The sequence below is a fragment of the Gossypium hirsutum genome, chromosome D05 (assembly GCF_007990345.1).
Source record: "Gossypium hirsutum isolate 1008001.06 chromosome D05, Gossypium_hirsutum_v2.1, whole genome shotgun sequence".
Lineage (NCBI taxonomy): Eukaryota > Viridiplantae > Streptophyta > Magnoliopsida > Malvales > Malvaceae > Gossypium > Gossypium hirsutum.
Genome location: NC_053441.1, coordinates 24,850,241 through 24,869,164, shown reverse-complemented (window position 1 = coordinate 24,869,164; position 18,924 = coordinate 24,850,241). Strand labels below are relative to the sequence as shown.

The 18,924-nt window shown below is 35.3% G+C and overlaps 4 protein-coding genes across 6 annotated transcripts; 2 read left to right on the top strand and 2 right to left on the bottom strand.

Moving 5' to 3' along the window:
- Positions 1–1,782: 1,782 nt before the first annotated feature.
- Positions 1,783–6,496, top strand: LOC107897042 (V-type proton ATPase subunit B2). Of its 2 annotated transcripts, none has more exons than XM_016822380.2 (15): positions 1,783–1,981; positions 2,151–2,230; positions 2,621–2,676; positions 2,766–2,864; positions 3,151–3,210; positions 3,540–3,651; positions 3,735–3,943; positions 4,176–4,304; positions 4,416–4,553; positions 4,822–4,972; positions 5,073–5,155; positions 5,369–5,416; positions 5,530–5,583; positions 5,684–5,767; positions 5,925–6,496. In XM_016822380.2, exons 2-15 carry the CDS (start codon positions 2,173–2,175, stop codon positions 6,108–6,110), a joined length of 1,467 nt encoding a protein of 488 aa, XP_016677869.1. In that variant the 5' UTR covers positions 1,783–1,981; positions 2,151–2,172; the 3' UTR covers positions 6,111–6,496. The 2 variants fall into 2 exon arrangements, with proteins under 2 accessions (XP_016677869.1, XP_016677870.1); XM_016822381.2 differs by having other exon boundaries at positions 1,870–2,032.
- A 163-nt stretch (positions 6,497–6,659) lies between these two features.
- LOC107897043 (probable prolyl 4-hydroxylase 3) lies at positions 6,660–9,849 on the bottom strand. Of its 2 annotated transcripts, XR_001684011.2 has the most exons (9): positions 9,505–9,849; positions 9,326–9,410; positions 8,793–8,890; positions 8,493–8,590; positions 8,053–8,182; positions 7,728–7,915; positions 7,411–7,499; positions 6,952–7,030; positions 6,660–6,820 (listed from the first exon to the last, which is right to left on the bottom strand). XR_001684011.2 is itself a non-coding variant. In XM_016822382.2 (8 exons), the coding sequence occupies exons 1-7, from the start codon at positions 9,693–9,695 to the stop codon at positions 7,426–7,428; spliced, it is 864 nt and encodes a 287-aa protein (XP_016677871.1). In that variant the 5' UTR covers positions 9,696–9,848; the 3' UTR covers positions 6,660–7,030; positions 7,411–7,425. The 2 variants fall into 2 exon arrangements, 1 of the variants encoding a protein (XP_016677871.1); XM_016822382.2 differs by having other exon boundaries at positions 6,660–7,030; positions 9,505–9,848.
- Positions 9,850–14,334: 4,485 nt separating this feature from the next.
- On the top strand, positions 14,335–15,511 carry LOC107896050 (uncharacterized protein At1g76070). The gene has a single exon (XM_016821200.2). It carries the CDS (start codon positions 14,450–14,452, stop codon positions 15,257–15,259), a length of 810 nt encoding a protein of 269 aa, XP_016676689.1. The 5' UTR covers positions 14,335–14,449; the 3' UTR covers positions 15,260–15,511.
- Positions 15,512–16,331: 820 nt separating this feature from the next.
- On the bottom strand, positions 16,332–18,409 carry LOC107897040 (cysteine desulfurase, mitochondrial). Its single transcript, XM_016822378.2, has one exon. It carries the CDS (start codon positions 18,023–18,025, stop codon positions 16,673–16,675), a length of 1,353 nt encoding a protein of 450 aa, XP_016677867.1. The 5' UTR covers positions 18,026–18,409; the 3' UTR covers positions 16,332–16,672.
- Positions 18,410–18,924: the final 515 nt, after the last annotated feature.

Below are 18,924 nucleotides of genomic sequence, written 5' to 3'. Positions count from 1 at the left end.
CTTTACTTTAATATTTTAACTAACACCTCATTTGTTTTTTATTAAATAATTATGTTTTTTTATCCGCATTACTAGTGTACCACGATCTAATATTTCATAAAACAAATATTTATTTATACAGGATAATTATATCATTGAAATTTTAAATATATTACAATTTTAAAAAATCGCTTTCTAAAAATTATCCCTCTCTTTAAATGTATTACATTTCCTTTAAAAATATTATTTTCTTACAAAAATTAATTATATAATTTTAAAAGGTAAAAATATGCCCATAAGTCATTTTACTATTTATAAATTTAGAATTTTATATTTTTATTTTTAAAATTTTAGTGTCTCTTTTTCTTTAAAAAAATTTAAAATTTAAGTCTAACTGTTAATAAATTTTATTTTCTTAAATTTAAGCTCATTATAATATCATTTTTTAGTTATATTGCTGTTAAGTATGTATTTTTTAAAATTTATAGTGTTAACGATTAGACTTGAATTTTAAAATTTTAAAAATAGAGAAATTAAATTAATGAAAAAAAGAGTACATGGACTAAATTTCAAATTTGAAAAAAAGTACAGGGACCTATAGGATAATAAATATTACTTTCAAACAAATACAAATTTTCAGGCTGTCAATAAAATAAGATAATTGCCAGGTGTAACACGGTCCTTGGTTTTAGAGCGTGTAGTTTAGGGAAGCAACGATAATACAAAAAGGAAAGATCACGTCATATCTGATCACATGATTGTCTGTAATTCTTCCTGGGTAACTATCGAAGCGGTGAAAACTAGGGGTGTGCATTCGGTTAACCGACCGGAATTAGTTAAAACCGAATTAACCGACCTCCAAAATTTTTTAACCGTTAACCGAACCGAAATTTTTTTTAAAAAAATTAACCGAACCGAATTTTTTTCGGTTAAACCTGTCGGTTAACCGAATTAACCAAAAATCATATGATTTTTTTTGGTTAAAAATTAACCGATTTAACCTATTTAACCGATTAACCGACTTAACCGATTTAACCGATTTAACCGATTTAACCGATTTAACCAACTTAACCGATTTAAATCACTATATAATTAAAAAAATTACATAAGTCTTTGAATCACTACATAACTAAAAACATTACATAAATTTTTGAATCACTAAATAATTAAAAACATTACATAAGTCTTTAACACATAAAATAAATTTACAATTAATTCATATTTTGAAAGACACGTACTGCTGCTCAAGAGAAGATGTGGATATAAATTTGGGTTCAGATTATTTATAAAATTTTTATTTAAAAATAAATAAACTTACATTACAAACTTGGGAAAAAAAAATGAAACATGCAGTATTGCATGAAACATGAAACATGCAGTATAATGCAGTATTTACATTATAAATTTGCGTGCACTATAATGTACAGAAGAAAACATGAAACATGCAGTATGAAACATGAAATCGTGAAACATGAAACATGAAACATGAATTGTTCTTGGGCTTAGTTCTTGGGCTTAGAGCCTGGAGGAGAAAAAATATATTGGGCTGGCCGGCTGGGCTTAATTTAAGGCCTATTACCTTACAAAATTCGGTTAAACCGAATTTTTTCGGTTAACCGACCGGTTTCGAACCGATTTAACCGTTAACTGAAAATTTAAAAAATTCTTAACCGACCCCCGACCGAAAATATTCGGTTAACCGACTGATTAACCGAATTCGGTCGGTTAACCGAATTTTTTCGGTTTTAACCGAATTTTGCACACCCTAGTGAAAACCTTGAGGGGAGCGAACCGGAGCAGAGCAAGTTTATGTTCGTTTTTTCCTTTCTCGGATCCCATTATTACGTCTCCATAACATCATAATACTTTACTTTATTTGTCATTTACTGTTTCAATTTTTTATTTTTACACATTCTTCTCCCCTCCTCTCCTCTGGTCAATCGATCTGTTCACATCAACTTTACTATATCTTCTCATTTTTGGATCAATTTCTCCTTTCGCGGTAAGAATCGAGTTTCAGGATCTTTGCAAATCAGTAGCCAAAGAAACAGCGGTTACTTGTTTGGATCAGAATTAGTGTTCTCAATTTTTTCTGGTTTCTTTTGATCTGCTTAACGTGTAGTTAATAGTGATACGTTATCCTGTTTCTGTTTTTTCAATGCTATTTTCAGCTTTGAAGTTGATTTCTTGAAGATGGGAGCGGAAAAGAACTTCATTGACATGGAGGAGGGAACTCTGGAGATCGGGATGGGTAACTTATTTCTGTCTCATCTCATGCTTACGTTTTCTTCGCAATTTATTATACTATCATGCAAAGCTTTTGACTCTGAACTCTGATCATAGTCTGATCTGGAGTGATTGTGAATTGGATGGTGATGGAGTGGTTTTCTTTGTCGTCTTTAGTATCCATTATGTAATATCGTTTTTAAATTCAGGATATAGTTATTTAATGGTTAAGTAGATTGACACACTAGTAAAGTTAATAGGAATTTTTAGTTCTTCCATTTTTTTGTTTAAAGACTACTTTGTTTTTGGATTAATATGATCCAAGGAGATGCGAGAGTGACAATTTACAGTTATTTTAGCAGTATGATGATTAGACAGAACATTAACTGGGAGATTTTTGGTTTTCACTTTTCAGAGTATAGAACTGTATCTGGTGTTGCGGGACCATTGGTCATTCTTGACAAAGTTAAGGTAGGTTTGGCTCTTCTGTACTAAGTGGTTATCTTCAGAGTTCATTGCAAGTATGATAATATAATATGAACAAGTTTGAAATGTTTCAGGGTCCAAAGTATCAGGAGATTGTCAATATTCGGTTGGGGGATGGAACAACTCGACGTGGTCAAGTCCTGGAAGTTGATGGGGAGAAAGCAGTTGTGCAGGTATTTGTCAAGCAAGCAACCGTGAATTCTGCCTCATGGGAAAAATAGGTTTTATTGCCTGTGTTGTATAATGAGATATCCCAACATCTGATTGTCATTTGAAGTCCATGTTGATAGATTAAATACTGTGGCGGAGAACAGCCTACCTGAATCAGAACATGTATATTATATATATATTAAAGTCTAGTAAAATCATTACCCTTAGAAATGAATTCCTGAAAGCATTAGGTGACAGTTCTGGAATGGCTTTAGGATGCATCATTCTTTTATCTTTCTCCTTTTCCAGGTCTTTGAAGGAACATCTGGAATTGACAACAAATACACAACTGTGCAATTTACAGGGGAGGTAACAAATTTTATCCATGTTTTTTTATGGTACTATAGGTTAAATTTTTATTATGGCTTGCAGAACTAGGATGGCAGCTAGGATGGTTAGCTTTACAGGATTCTTTTTAGTGATATATGTGCTTGGATCTGTTTCATAACAGCTTTATGGTTAAACTTGAATGAGACGAGCATTCTAAAACAAGAAATTCTTGAACACCTGTTGTGTTTCTATTCCTTTTTTACTTTTTTTTTTGGTGATTTTAAACTTTTCAGAAAGTCATGATGGTCATTTTAGTCATTTTTGTATGGCTGTTAATTGCTGAGCCCCTTCTAATGTATGTTCAACAGGTATTGAAAACTCCTGTGTCGTTGGATATGCTAGGGCGCATATTTAATGGCTCTGGAAAACCCATTGACAATGGCCCTCCTATTTTACCTGAGGCATACCTAGATATTTCTGGTGAGTGTATGCAGGAGACTGGTATTCTAGTAGTTAAAGAATCAATTTATCTTATCATTTTAAATTTCTGCATTTGTCCTCAGGGAGCTCTATTAATCCTAGCGAGAGAACTTATCCTGAAGAGATGATTCAGACAGGGATTTCAACGATTGATGTCATGAACTCTATTGCTCGTGGACAGAAGATTCCTCTTTTTTCTGCTGCTGGTCTTCCTCATAATGAAATAGCTGCTCAAATATGTCGTCAGGCGGGTCTCGTAAAGCGGTTGGAAAAGTCTGATAATCTCCTTGATGTATGTATGCACTGTAGCCTAATTTGATATTAACTAAGATTGACTTTACTATGCTTGATTTTCATTGTTTATTTTGTGGATTTCATAAGTTTTTGTTTTAGGAACTGAATTGAACCAATGCGCAGTCTTTTGGAAGTCAGATGTCTGTTCGATTTTCCTATTCTATGTTATGTTCCTCCTTCCCTCCATATTTAAAATCTTGTAATGTACTTTTTGCTGGATTGACTTTTAGGATCTGGAAGAAGACAATTTTGCCATTGTGTTTGCTGCTATGGGGGTGAACATGGAGACAGCTCAATTTTTTAAGAGAGACTTTGAGGAAAATGGATCTATGGAGAGAGTTACACTTTTCTTGAACCTGGTAAGCAATTCAAGTTATAGCTGTTCATGTAATCTTGACTACTTTTTTTTTGTCATTGAAAATGACTCAGCATTCTTATCAAGAAATTTACTTCGTTTAATGTGTTTCCAGGCCAATGACCCCACAATTGAACGAATTATCACACCAAGAATTGCCCTCACAACTGCAGAGTATTTGGCTTATGAATGTGGGAAACATGTTCTGGTTATATTGACAGATATGAGTTCTTATGCAGATGCTCTACGTGAGGTACATAATTTTTATAGCTGTTCAGCTGCTAGGATGTGTGGCACATAATTTCCTGGTCAAATGATCCCTGTACTGGAAAATAACATTCTGCTCACGATCATTGGACATATCATGGGTATTTTCAGTAGCTAGAAAATGAATTTAGAGAGTGAATACTGTAACTTAGAATGAATTAAATCTGATAAACCTATAATTGATGCTCTTTCAAGTTATTATGTTTGCTAAAGCTGGACTGAATGTCATTCGTCATGTTTTGTATGTGCTGTAGGTATCTGCTGCCCGTGAAGAAGTCCCCGGAAGGCGTGGTTATCCTGGTTATATGTACACTGATCTGGCGACAATTTATGAACGTGCAGGGCGTATCGAAGGAAGAAAAGGTTCCATCACCCAAATTCCTATTTTGACCATGCCTAATGATGGTAAGAGGGAACACCAACAACACAGCATTCTTCTACCTTTGATACTGGTTATCAATCATATTCTTTTGATTGTTATTAATATATGTATTGTTTGAACCAGATATAACGCATCCTACACCAGATCTTACTGGCTATATTACCGAAGGGCAGATATACATTGATAGACAACTCCACAACCGACAGGTGACTGAAACAATATTCATTATTGTTTTAATCATAGCACAAGGTTTTAGAATCTAATGTAGCATCTGCAGAGTGTCAAATTCAATTCAATTCAAATTACTCCCTTTTCAAAGTTTAAAATCTTAAGTTGCCAAATAGATGCAATTCATAGGGAATCAAAGCTTTAACAGTTTGTATAATTATTAACCTTACCTTTATTTGTTTCCTTAACAGATATACCCACCAATTAATGTTCTCCCTTCACTCTCTCGATTAATGAAGGTAAGACTGTATTGTTATTTTATCTTCAATGATAAATTATGCATGCTTGTTAACAAGTAGACGCATAAATCAGAGTTTACCCTGAGCTTCTCCATTCTTTATTTGCATTTCAGAGTGCTATTGGTGAGGGGATGACTCGTAGAGATCATGCTGACGTGTCCAACCAGGTCTGATTGAGAACTGAGAAGTTCTAAAGTAAAATAATGGTCTCGCGCACTTGAGTACTATTGTTGTTGGTACTGAATCCCTGTTAATTCTTGATTTCAGCTATATGCAAATTATGCTATTGGAAAAGATGTTCAAGCAATGAAAGCTGTGGTTGGCGAGGAAGCACTTTCTTCTGAGGATCTGGTCTCGCTCTATCTCCCCTTCTTTCTCTATGTGTGTGTGTGTGTGTCTGGGTTGGGTTCCGACACCATGCATGTGCAGCTTTGCATCAATTCCTTCAAATGTATAAATTTCATATTCAGAATTGCATTTTGATTTTCTCCATGTTATCATTTTACAGCTTTATCTGGAGTTCCTAGATAAATTTGAGAGAAAATTCGTGACGCAAGGTGCTTATGATACTCGCAATATCTTCCAGTCACTTGATTTAGCGTGGACTTTGCTTCGTATCTTCCCACGTGAACTCCTCCACCGTATACCAGCAAAGACCCTTGACCAGTATTACAGCCGTGATGCAACAAGCTAAGCTGATGAAAGCTAGTCTGCTCTTTGCTTATCTACATATATGTCAATTTTCATATAAGTCACCCGTGGGTTGTTTTATTTGCCAACGCTGCTTCATGGCCTCGACCAGAATCAAATCTCAGTGGACGGTATCTCTATGATTGCATATGTTAATTCGGGTTCCCGTTTCATTAAAGTTCGGGGCATGTGATTATTGTAGTAGTAAGTGTAATTCTTTGTGTTGGGGAAGGCCATTATTTTGTGATTCAAAACCAGCTGTTAAGAGTTGAATTGCCAGGAAAGAGTCGGAATAAGTTACAGGTTTTGTGTGTGTTATGTATTAAAGGTCTGGTGGCACCGTACTCTGCACTAGCTACTTAGCAATTTCGGATATCGTTTTAGATCTTATTTTTTGTCGCGTATTTTACATGGAGATTTCACGAATCATCTGATGGACAACAATTAGTCTGAAACTTTCCCTTAAGCGATTTCCGACAAAACTGGAACAAATTGGTTTGATTTAATTAGATCTATATATATTTAAACAAAAAGAAGAAGAATCAAAACAATCGAACAAAAATATTCAGCAGGCAAGGTGCTGGACTAAATTATGATTATTTTGCAAATTTACAGTCTGCAGGTAATGCATCTAACTGCTGCGACCCATTTCGTATGTCCTCACCTCATAAATGTATCCACGTATGGCATCATATTTTTCACACTAGTATAGGACTGCCATAGTATTTCCAAGGGGTCAAACAAAACCAAAAGGTAAAAAGTGAAAATAAAGTACTTCTCAACCTAAGAATTAGGCCAAAAGAGCAACGAATACCCATCAAATAAAAGAATAGTGGGGCTGACACCTGAGTATAAAGAGCTGCATGAATCATACGCTTTCCCAGCACTGGACCGCCATGGCATGTACCTTGGTAATATGGTATCCTGTCAAGTAAAATAGCAGCGTTTATGTTAAAAGGAAAAATCAACCAACCAAAAGTAAACGATTAATTAGTGTCTATTGACATTAGCTAAAAATTTAGTTACTAATATAAGAAACTTCATAGCTTTTACTATATTAGTTTTATTAAATTCAAGAAAAGGGAAATCCCTAGTTGAAATTTTATCCTTAAATATCACCTTCACCAGTGCCTAGGATGGCATACACAAGGTTATGTATCCAAGTATGTGCCATATCACTGACAAAGGCAGAGAGGTTTCTTTTTTTTTTTTTAAATTAAAAACTAGCTAACTCTTCTGATAAACTTGTCTGAAGGTTGTGTTTGAAGGACCTCATACATTTCTAATCTCCTTATTACAAGTACCTTTCGTAGAGCAACTTAAACCTTGTATTCTTCAAGATGCATCCACTTTGTAGAGGACCATTTGTTCCCCATAATCACAGGGCATCCACCTAGCATCACCCATACGACATACAGTCAAATTAGCAATACCACTATAGATAACTAAAAGTTGCTATGATAAAATGACAAATAACTTTTGAACATTAACTGTAAAAAATGCAAGGAAACACAGCAGATAACAGTTCAAATCTTTTTCAGATGGGAACGCAGGGCTAGCTTAATCATTCCCGAACCACAATTAAAGATAAAATATGAAAGGGTAAAAAAAGGTAGCAAACCGTGCAAACTTGAAGGATCTAGTGTAGCATCGGGTCTCATGCTCCAGAACAGCAATGCATCACCTATCTTAGGCTTCAGAGCAAGCCCCTGTTTCCCACATTCAGACAATTCATTCCACCACGGCACAGAACTAATATTGCCCTTGGCTGCAGGAAATATTGTCTCACCCCCCTCTTCAACATCTGACCTGCATCAATAGCTTAAAGTGAGGAAAGAGGTAGCAAATCCTTCTCCTTTTCAAATATAAAAAGGAGAAGTTTCTGTGGCACTTGCTCTGGTGCAGAATGCATCATGGACACGTAGGGAGGAGACTATAAAGCTTACAAATACATAAGCATGGTAGCCATCCGCTGGCCACCATTTTTAGTGTTGAACTCATCAAGGAAGTAATCAAAGTGTGCATCATATTTCTGTCCAACTTCATAGTGGAGAACTTGAAGACCTTCTCCATGCTCTGCAGATTAAAATGTTAGCTTTAAGTCATAAAAGAAGGAAAAACCTGAAAGATAATGCAATAATTGGAAACAGTTTAATTGCCAAACGAAATAAAAGAACATAACAACATTAGGAAAGATCTAATCTGGACAACATTAGCTGTAAACAATAATTGCACATGCCCACAGGTGAGATTTAATTCAGACTCATAACCAGGAGCTCCATGAAAAGAAAAAGACATCTCAACAGATTTTTGCACCAAAAAGTTAATTATTGGTTATAGAGTAAAACATATTTACAAAGTTTTGCTCAGAATTAGAACCTCGTACCTACAGGAATGAAAGAGTAGTCTGCTATCCTTTTTTCTATGTCCTTAATGATTTTATCTTGCCCTCTTCTCAGAAACATACCCGAACTTGTCCGTACCCTGCAAACAATACAAGCTAAATGTCATAAGAGCAACATTAGGTTCAAAGTTCAACCATAACTGTTCTTCGGACAGAAAGGGGTTTCTCAAAGAACTTTTAGGAAAAGCAAAAAATGGAAATTGATGTTTAACATCTCAACATCATATCCTACCATTCACAATCTCAATAAAAGAATAGGAGAGAGGAATTGGTAATGCAAACCTGCTATCTTTACTTTTCCCTGTCTTGCTATCAACCACAGTGGACTTCACCATGTGAGGTTTAGCAAGATTTATTAAGTACTCACACTCTTCCTTGGACTGTTGAAATAAATAAATAATGTCAAAAATCAAGGCAAAAATCCCCAATATTACTACTGCTGTTAGTATAAACAAAAACCAGAAGGAAGACCTCAAACTCAATAGACACCACAAGAAGATCATAGGAACAGACTCTGCCCACTACCCAGAATTATACCAATTCAATAATAAGAAAAGGTTTTTTTCTCCTTTTTTTTACAAGGTTTATTTCATAAATCATTCAAGTCATCAAATCCATCTGCATCGCATTTCTAAAGGAGAACTATTTTTCTCATAATTTAATTCCCATTTATTACAAAATTTCCTAGCATAAGCATATACAATCAGAAAGGGGAGATTCGGAATTTCAAACTAATTATATACTAAATTGATGCAAAACTAATTTATAAACAGAAGCTCAAATTAACGGGGGAAAAGAATGGGTTGGAAACTAACCAAGAAGTTATGATAAATGAAAGCTCTAGGCTCCCAGGAAAGGACTTCAGTCCATTGCTCCCCTCTCTTCCCCAAGCCTTTCCCTCTGCATCAAATACTGAGTCAAATCAACGAAAAGAAATAATTAAAAAAGAAAGAGATCAATGCGATAGAAATTTAAACAACCGCGATAGTGTCACCTTTCAGAAGCCATGCGCCTATAAGAAGTGAGATCATTGGGGGCAGAATCATCGTCATTTATCGGGAGAAAGAAGATCCCTAGTCCCAATAGCATCAACAAAACCACCGATAACATAAACAACATCGACAACACGAGCGTAACCGTCGACCATTTCCTCGCTTGCAATCGAGAATGTCTCACTTTCGCCATTGTTAAATCAATACAAAAACAAAAGGCATTCAACTCAAAACCCTTCCTTGAGATCGATCCAAGGAATCTAATTTCGAGTCAAAACTCAGATTCAAAAACTTTGACAAAAGATTTCCTATGGGAAAATGAGAAACCATCCTTGGACCCCATTAAAGTGCGTGACTTTTATATAGAGTATTTGAAGTTGTCGAGTTCTTGCAAAAGGTATACCGAAATGACAGAATTATCCTTGTTATTTGAACCATGAGTCAATCATAGTGGTTAGTGAATTGTTGAGAACGGGTATACTTGTCATTATAACATAGCTCGTGGTTTTATGAGTCGGCGGGTTTGGTAGTTCTGGGCAGCACCTAGTTTGGCTCGGTGTTTGAAAATGGCAACTCTTTATACTAAACATGTTCAACTGGCATGGAAGCTGCTTATGAGGAAACAAATTCATTTTTGATATTTTCCATGAGCTAACAAATTCATTAACAAAACATGTTTTTACTTTAAAAAAACCCAGTTTTGTTCGTAGAGCCAACTGTTAACTGTTACGTATCAACTGAAAAGACATAAATCTTTGTCTTGTCGGCTGGGCTGAATCTGACTGACTCCTAAACACATTGGACAAGACAGGGTATCTATGGATCCTTCGTCTCTTTCTATAAATTTTGCCTGAATATGAAAGTTTCTCTTTTGCTCTTTCCATTTTCCCATCAACTAAACGTTTATTAAGAAAAAGTACTGGATTCCCAAACTCGTATACACAATTTACAATTGAATAATTAAAAGCTGATAATCTTGGAGGAAATGAATCAAAATCACCCTCCATATCCGCCGCGTTGCTTCTTCACAATCAGCTGCCTCTGCTTCTCGGCGAGCTTCTTCAACGCTGATTGCAACGCATCACGCCCATCGATAAGCAACCGGGTCACCATCATGGGTCCTTCTCGAAATGAGCTTCCTCAAACTCCTTCCTAGCGCTCTCTCTCGAATCTCGATATATCCCTCCATAGTGAATCGGGCCGCATGAAGAATCGGGTAACACCGAGTATGTCGCGATAGAGACCCAACGCTTATCGCCGAGTGCTGGTGAGTCGCTGCCGAGTCAACAACTCTTCTTTGTTTCTTCCTCGTCGTAACGGACTTAGCATTCTTCACCACGTATCGACGAGAAGAAACTCAGTGAAGCTTTCACGCATTTTAAGCCCAAACCTCATTTCAGGGTTAAAAAGTTGGATGAGTTTCTTCACCAACATTTCCACTCAGCCCACCCAAATGGTCTGCTTAAAAATAAAAATAATAAAAATAATATATTTTTATTTAAATTTAAACAAACAATTGTCCCCCTTCTTCGTTTTTAAAATTTGGATAAAAATTTAAATTTTGAATTAAATAGTTTAAGTTAATTAAGTTATTTGGATCAACTCGAATAAAAAGTTAAATTTTTTAATTTAACTTGAATATAAATTACATAATTCAAATTATTCAAAAACCTGAATAAGAAAAAGTAAAACTACGTCGTTTTGATAAATGTTTACTCATCTTGTACGTCATCTACTAGTTAAATAATCAGTCCATGTAAACGTAGCATTGAGTATAAATAATATGATTCGTTAACTCGACTCAACTTGACTCGAAATTTTTTTACTCTATTTGATTCAATTCAAAAAAATTTTAAATTGATTTCGGTTGCTAAAACAAGATTCGTCAACTTAATTAAATCAAAGTTTTTTACTCGATTCGACTCAACTCAATCGAATGCTCACATCTAATCTTTCTCCTAGGACTTGGCAATTGGGAGAATCTATAGGCAGCGAAATGATCTATTTCAATGCTTAAAAATAATAAAATATATTGTTATTTAAATTTAATTATAAATATTAATATAAAATTATTTTTATATATCGTTTAATTTTTAAACAATCGAGCCGATATGAGGTTTAAAAAACTAAACCCAAATTTGGTCCAAAGACCATCAAGTCAATCGGGGGTGAGCAAGCCGCATGAACTCCTCTAAATGCAAAAGTTGACCCAAGTTTTGTACTTTTTTTCTAATTTGATGTTGCGTTTGTTTTTTTTTTCAATTTGGTATATATATTTGACAAAAGTTATATATTTTGATACTTGAAGATAATAATTTTAATTTTTTAGTGTTTGATTTAAGTTTTAGAATTAATTTGATAAAAGTTCATAATTAATTAATAATATTAGTAATTAACTTTTAAATTTAAATTAAGATTTTAAAATAAATTAAAATTAAAATCAGAAAACTTAAACCCCAATATAAAATTAAATAGAGAGGGAGAGAGATGTTGGACACGTTACGGGCAGCTAAACTAGTTGAAACTGCTGCAATCACAACACCTCTTTTTTCAGTTGTTATTAATGCTATCACAGGTACTGCTTCAAGTTGTTTTCGGACTTTGTTCTCCTTTTAGGGTCCTCGGGTTGTACATTCATTTTGGCAGGAATGGAGTGCAAAGTGATGGCGACCATGAATGCCCATGTACTTGCTCCATTTTCGGCTATATAACCGTAACTATCTAAAAATTAAGATGATTCAACATTTTTAAAGAAGAAAAAAAAATTGATGCAAGTAAACAAATTTCTTCGACTTTATTTATTGCTAATGCCACGTTATTAAGGGAAAATATACGAATTATTGGTCTTGAAATAAGTAGGAGCATTGTTTCCGATGTGCTACTTCAACAAAAGTCAGAAATGATCATTCAAGAAAGTGTTCTAAAATTATGTCCGACCTTATGTGAAGTAGAAGGATTAATTGAGGATGAAGGCTATTGTGCGTTGAGAAAAATTCCAGACCATCCAATGCAAATGCTCATTTTCTTTAGTCTATCTTCTTCTGTGCGATTGAAATGGGTGAGAAGCAAGAAAAAGCTCAAACCCGAGCTAATCCAAACCCGAAAAACCAAATCCTAACCTGCTCGTTTGTCAGCTCTAGGTATAAGTCTTTACTAAATCTTTAATCATAATGATTGGATCACTAAATATTTTAACACGATAGGAGATTGTTTCGCCTAAACTCGAATAATTTTTTAAGGGAATATCCTCACTTTTTATGGTTTTTTTAAGGGAATATCCTCACTTTTCATGGTTTTTTTAAGTTATACTCTAATAACTTCCAAGTTGTTTGTCGGCACCAAAACTCTATCGTGTTGTCTTCCTTGTGCGAATGTCACACCATCAATAATACCCCACAATTCAGCTTCTAGAACATAATATTTCCCCAATCTACAATTAAACCCAAGGATCCATTCCCCATTTTGGTCTTTAATCCACATTTTATTAGGTTAGGTATAATGATCTACCTGGCCTTCTAATTTTATAAAAAATAATTTTAACTTTTCATTTAATTTTCGTTTTTTTTAGTTTTTAAACTTGTGTTTTTTGTCAAATTACCTTAAAATTAATGGAAAATGTAACATTTTTTAACTTTGTTAATATTGCATACATGTGGAAGATACATCATTATTTAATTATTTTTTAAATTTTAAAAAATAAAAATCATTAAAATTATAAAAAATAATTTTTTTAATATTTATAAAAACTTTAAAAATAATTAAATACGAACGTGTCATTTACGCAGGAATCTACAGTATGCCATATTAGAAAAGTTAACAAACATTAACTTTTCCATCCATTTTAGGGTGATTTAACAAAAAAAATACAAGTTTAAAGACTGAAAAATACAAAAAAAATTTAAAATAATTTTTTCATTAAAATTAGAAGAAGAAAAAAAACATTATGCGAATTAGCTTATTAGGTTTTGAACTAATCTACAAGGATTGGAAATTTCAATGCGGAGAATTTTAAGTATAAAATGGTCTCCACTATTCCATAGTATAGAAATGGTAATCATGGATACTAATTTAACTTAGCGTTTAATATTATAAAGAGGACGATGAAGGGAGTTATCAAGAGACAGTTTGGCAACATTAAACCTTGCTTGTGAAAAGGGTAAGATGAATTAAGACAATGCTGTTGTAGGAAAGGTGAAAAGAATAATCGTTGGAGATTAGAAAATTGATTTTAGATATGTGTTTCGTGGAAGAAATCGATTAAGAGATAGTATGATGGTCATGGCTTTTAATTTGAAACCAAGGGCACAACCATTTATATGATGATTTAGATGGTCTTGTAATACCTATAATAATTGTAATTGATCTTCTGCATTTACCAATATATATGTATATGCATACACCGTTTCTGTGATCAACAACACCCCTTCCTCAGCTTTCATAATTTATTTTTCTTTACCCGTAGCAGCAATTAATTTAAATTTTATCATCTTTTTAGCCCTCCCTCGATATTGTATGTGAAATAACAATTTTAGTTTGTATTTGCCACTCGTACTTACATTAGTTTTTATATATCTTGGATACCAAAGGAGACTGAGTTTAATTTCTTTTAAAATTTGTGTTTACGCAACCTACTGTGCATAATATTATTGTATTAGGAGCAACGATGATTAGATCAATGTTTGACAATGCCAAAACCTGAAGGCATATCGATTAATTTAAATCACTTAGCTTATCAGTTAATTAAACAATCAATTAACTAGTATGTTGATAGATGATTTTGGAAATATAAAGGAAGCTGCGTTCTCAAAGCTGTAACTATTGGGATGGGCAAACATGGTTTGCTCGGTCTGAATTCTTAAAAATCTACTTTTGACTAACCCTTTGTTGTAGGATTGGGTCAAAACTAGAACCTCCACTCTCATTTCAATTCGGAGTGAGTTTCATCACATGTATAAAAACAGAGTAAAATATATTGTGTTATGTATGTCCTATAAAATCCTCCTGTCCAAGTGTTTAGATAGAATGAAGAAACAGGGTAAGCCCAAAAGCATGATATTGAGAATTTTGCCAAAAGCAGTTTCAGCTGTCCGTGTGAGCTTTCAGAACCCGCCGTTCAGCCCAGGCAAAGACAAGAGAGCAGCTTGTGCAAGCAAAGGGTTGTCTTGTCCCATCATTTCCATAATTCCCGATGAAGCTCAAAGGAAATCCAAGAGTGGAAGCTTGGAAACTCCAGAACCAACTTCACCCAAAGTCTCATGCATGGGACAGATCAAGCACAAGAAGAATATTAGAAAATTAGCTGCTAAAGCTAATTTGAAGCCTGTCTCTGTTCCACTCCCTCATCAATCTTCTTCTCCTACACAAGGGAAGAAGCAGGCTTCCAAGTTAAGGCGAGTCTTTAGCTTGGCAAAATCTGATGCGCCATCGAGTAACAAGAAAGACTTGCCTGATGTGAATAGAGCGCCAGGTTTGGGCGAAATGAAGCGTTTTGCAAGCGGCCGTGATGCTTTTGCTAGTTTTGATTGGACGGCACAGATTGCACCCCTGGAAGCAGATCATGTTCATAGGGATTGTAATTATTACTCTGATAATGAGAGAAGAGATGGTGACTTTGAAGAAGAAGAAGTGATGATTCCTTTCTCAGCTCCAATGAGGATTGGCTGTGAAGGGTTGCCTTTGCGGCCACGGAAAGAAATAAACATATGGAAGAGAAGAACAACGAATCCACCTCCGCCCCTTCAATTGAAATCCTTGTAGATGGTCACTGCAAACTCATATTCATTGATTTCTCTCTTCTCCCTTCTTTAGATCATCTCATATATATAGATTATGTAATTGGCTTTTGGCATAATTGGAATCTGTCCATTCCTGGTTGATGTACTGATAAATATGAAATTAGGGAAATAATTTGGTAGAACCATGTCCTGATCCACCAAGAGGGAAATATGCATAACTTAGTTGTTTTTGTTTCTTTTTCTAATTCTTTTATGAAGGAAATTAACCCATTTATTTCTCTTCGTTATAACGTAATCATGCTCTTTGAATAAGGCTCGTTAATACATTTTAATCGTTCCTACGATATTCAACCTCGATTGTTTGCAAAACTTAAAATGTTGCATCACCAGTTGAAATTAAGTAGCACAATACTATACTATTTGGATCTGGGTAACAAGTGTCAAATATCGATTTATTTACGACAAAGTTATATGTTTTGTTGATAGAAGTTTCGGGTTCGGAGCATGGGACAGTTCACCCGATCTAATGTAAGGATAGACGAAAAATCATAAGATCGAATGGAGTTCAAAGTATGATAAAGAAAGGGGTTTAGATGATGTAATCCTCAAAAATAAGATTCTCCCCTGGATAAGAAATGGAATAAAAAATTGAGAGAAGAGACCCCTTTGTCCTGGTATGTACGTTTTTTATAGTACATACATAACATAATATGTAGGGTAGTTATAGAGTAAAATACATATTTATGTAATTATGTATAACATGTTTGTAAGTTTAAAAAATCATAATATTGATATTCGAATTCAGTTTTTAGAGAAATTGGAGTTAGATCATGATGTATTTGCTATAAACTATGGGATGAACCATATACATCAATTTGTTAGGTTTGGAGCAAAAAGTTCAGTCATTCATAGATGGAAGCGCCAAACCCACATGAATTCTCAAGAATTACCTTAAAACACAATCTCGATTTATAAAAACACAGAAAAGAAAAAACTTTAACAAAAAGCTGGCTTAACTTCAATTCAATACCAAAATTATCTTAATTTCCTGTTTCTTTTTCTCTTTCCAGGTTTTTAGTTGAGAGTGTAAAAAATTGGAGTATAACTAGGGTAGTCACAGATCACCCGAGTTAAGTTGTTCATTCATCTCATAAAAATCAACATAAAACTAGCTAGCTATTACTTGCTATGCCCATACAGACTAAGCCAACATATTAAACATCTTTGCGTCTTATTCTTTCTATTATTATCAAAATAGGATCCAAGATTTACTCTCTAATCATATAAACTATCTAAGAAAGCTCTCAGCTCTCCAAGGCATGTACAAGTCACGGACAATAAATGAAAACCAGGATACAGCCATACCATTCTAGCTGGCACTGCAACATTCAATTCATATCCAAGTGAGGCAGCCTCAATGATATTAAAAACTTTATCAATGCTGCGCCCATTGAATCTGCTTAATATCAATACCTTCCTTGACCATCTCATAAAGTGGACTCATTTCCCTTAATTTCTCAACCTGTTTCACAGTAAGCTCAACTGCCCTATCAATCTCCTCCTCGGTAGTAAACCTCCCAATCCCAAACCTAATCGAAGTATGTGCCATATCCTCATCCACACCCAAGGCTCTCAGTACATATGATGGTTCCAAGCTAGCACTAGTACATGCACTCCCACTAGACACTGCCACTTCTTTCAATCCCATCAACAAACTCTCCCCTTCAACATACGCAAACGACAAGTTTAAGTTCCCAACATACCTCCTATCCATACTTCCATTCACCAACACCCCATCAATCTTCTCTCTAATCCCATTCAATAACCTCTCTTGCAACCCTTTAATTCTCTTCTCATCATACTCCATTTCCTTCATTGCCAACTCACACGCCGCTCCCATCCCAACCACAAGTGGAGTCGGCACCGTCCCACTCCTTATCCCTCTCTCTTGCCCACCTCCATTCATTTGCGGCTCAACTCTAATCCGAGGTCGCCTTCTCATATACAAAGCCCCAACTCCTTTAGGACCATAAATCTTATGCCCACTTAAACTCATTAAACTTACGTTCCACTTCTCTACATCAACCTTAATCTTCCCTAAAGCTTGTGCAGCATCTGTATGAAAAGGGACATTAAATTCTTTACAAATTTGACCGATTTCTTCAACCGGTTGAACCACACCAATTTCATTATTAACCGCCATAACAGAAATTAACCCGGTATCGGGCCGGATTTCTTTCCTTAATCTATCCAAATCAATAAGCCCATCAGACCCGACAGGCAAATAAGTTACCTCAAAACCTTCCTGTTGAAGATGCCGGCAAGAATCTAAAACGCATTTGTGCTCCGTTTGAGTCGTGATAACGTGACGCTTCTTGTCTTTGTAGAAATGCATAACGCCTTTGATTGAGATGTTGTTCGATTCGGTGGCGCCGGAGGTAAAAACGATTTCTTTCGGGGAAGCTCCAATGAGTGCCGCGACTTGTGCGCGGGCTGTTTCGACGGCGGTTTCAGATTCCCAACCGTAGAGGTGAGTACGGGAGTGAGGGTTCCCATAACGGGAGAGGTAAAACGGAAGCATCGAATCTAAAACCCTAGGATCCACGGGGGTAGTGGCTTGCATGTCGAGGTAAAGTGGACGGCCCGAAATTTTCACACCTTTCATGGTGATTCCTGTTGGGTCCTCATACTCGGAAGGGGAAGCGACAGCAGCCATGGTGGAGAAGCGGCGTATAACGGCGGTTGTGTAGGTTTTGGTTAGGGTTTGACGAAGAAGCTTTGAGGCCATCTCTTCTCCTTTTCTCTTGAGAACTTCTTTTTTCTTTTTTTCAGCGTTACAGGAAAGCAAAGTAGAATTTATTTTTCTTTTTTTTTAGCCTGATTAGTGCAGGTAAAGAAAGGGTTTTGATAAAAGGCAAAGGCATAAATGTTTGGTTGTTTGGTCACTATAGCCCTTTTATGTTTTTGTTTTTTTGGAACATTGTCACCCATAGTTTCTTTTTGTCAAATTGATTAATTTTTAACTGAAATGCTGAGGTGACCGTTAGTCGATTATAGATCAACATTAACCGTTAACGTGAAAGACTAAGGCTTCCAACTGCATCTCAGTACGTTGGTTTTTTAAGGCTAAAAAAAATTGTAACTGAAATGTTAGCAAACGTAAGGATGTTTGGAAAGCTTTCTTCAGTGCGTTGAAAATGCATTTCATCTCACTGGAGTCTCAATTCCAGACTGGAGCCTTTTGTTCCAGTAAAAATTTAGCAACTTCAGTTGCTTTTTGTTTCCCTCTTTTACCCATATGTTCTTCAATTGCATTCTTCAGGCTTTTCTGATGTCTGTTACCTTCTTCTCCCCTTTCCCCTTCCCCTTCCCCTTCCCCTTCCCTTTCCCCTTCCCCTTGGATTGCAAATCAGTTTGGTCAAGGACTTCTTCCGGTTCCTCCTTCATCCAGGTAAGGCTCCTTCTCCTTCTTCCGTTCTTCATTCCTTTTTCTTCTTCCGTTCTTCATCTTCTCTTCTCAGCATATTCTGTTTTGTTTCCTCTCTTTCTCTCTTTCTCAGGCAAATCTACCATGAATGCTTCCATTAGTACATCAAGAGATCACAAAGTCTTCTCAATTTCCCCCTTGAAATTAATTTTTCAAATTCAATTTTTATGAATTCTTAATTTGTGTAAAGAAGAAATAGG

What these genes read in the sequence shown, in the direction of transcription:
- LOC107897043 (XM_016822382.2), bottom strand. Translation starts at nt 9,695, where the DNA reads ATGGCGAAAGTGAGACATTCTCGATTGCAAGCGAGGAAATGGTCGACG. An exon ending in AGGCGCATGGCTTCTGAAAG is followed by an intron (nt 9,411 to 9,504) that starts GTGACACTATCG and finishes TATTTGATGCAG; the next exon opens with AGGGAAAGGCTTGGGGAAGA. An exon ending in GCTACCATGCTTATGTATTT is followed by an intron (nt 7,916 to 8,052) that starts GTAAGCTTTATA and finishes CTATTGATGCAG; the next exon opens with GTCAGATGTTGAAGAGGGGG.
- LOC107897042 (XM_016822380.2), top strand. Translation starts at nt 2,173, where the DNA reads ATGGGAGCGGAAAAGAACTTCATTGACATGGAGGAGGGAACTCTGGAG. An exon ending in AACTCTGGAGATCGGGATGG is followed by an intron (nt 2,231 to 2,620) that starts GTAACTTATTTC and finishes TTCACTTTTCAG; the next exon opens with AGTATAGAACTGTATCTGGT. An exon ending in TTACACTTTTCTTGAACCTG is followed by an intron (nt 4,305 to 4,415) that starts GTAAGCAATTCA and finishes ATGTGTTTCCAG; the next exon opens with GCCAATGACCCCACAATTGA.
- LOC107896050 (XM_016821200.2), top strand. Translation starts at nt 14,450, where the DNA reads ATGTATAAAAACAGAGTAAAATATATTGTGTTATGTATGTCCTATAAA.
- LOC107897040 (XM_016822378.2), bottom strand. Translation starts at nt 18,025, where the DNA reads ATGGCCTCAAAGCTTCTTCGTCAAACCCTAACCAAAACCTACACAACC.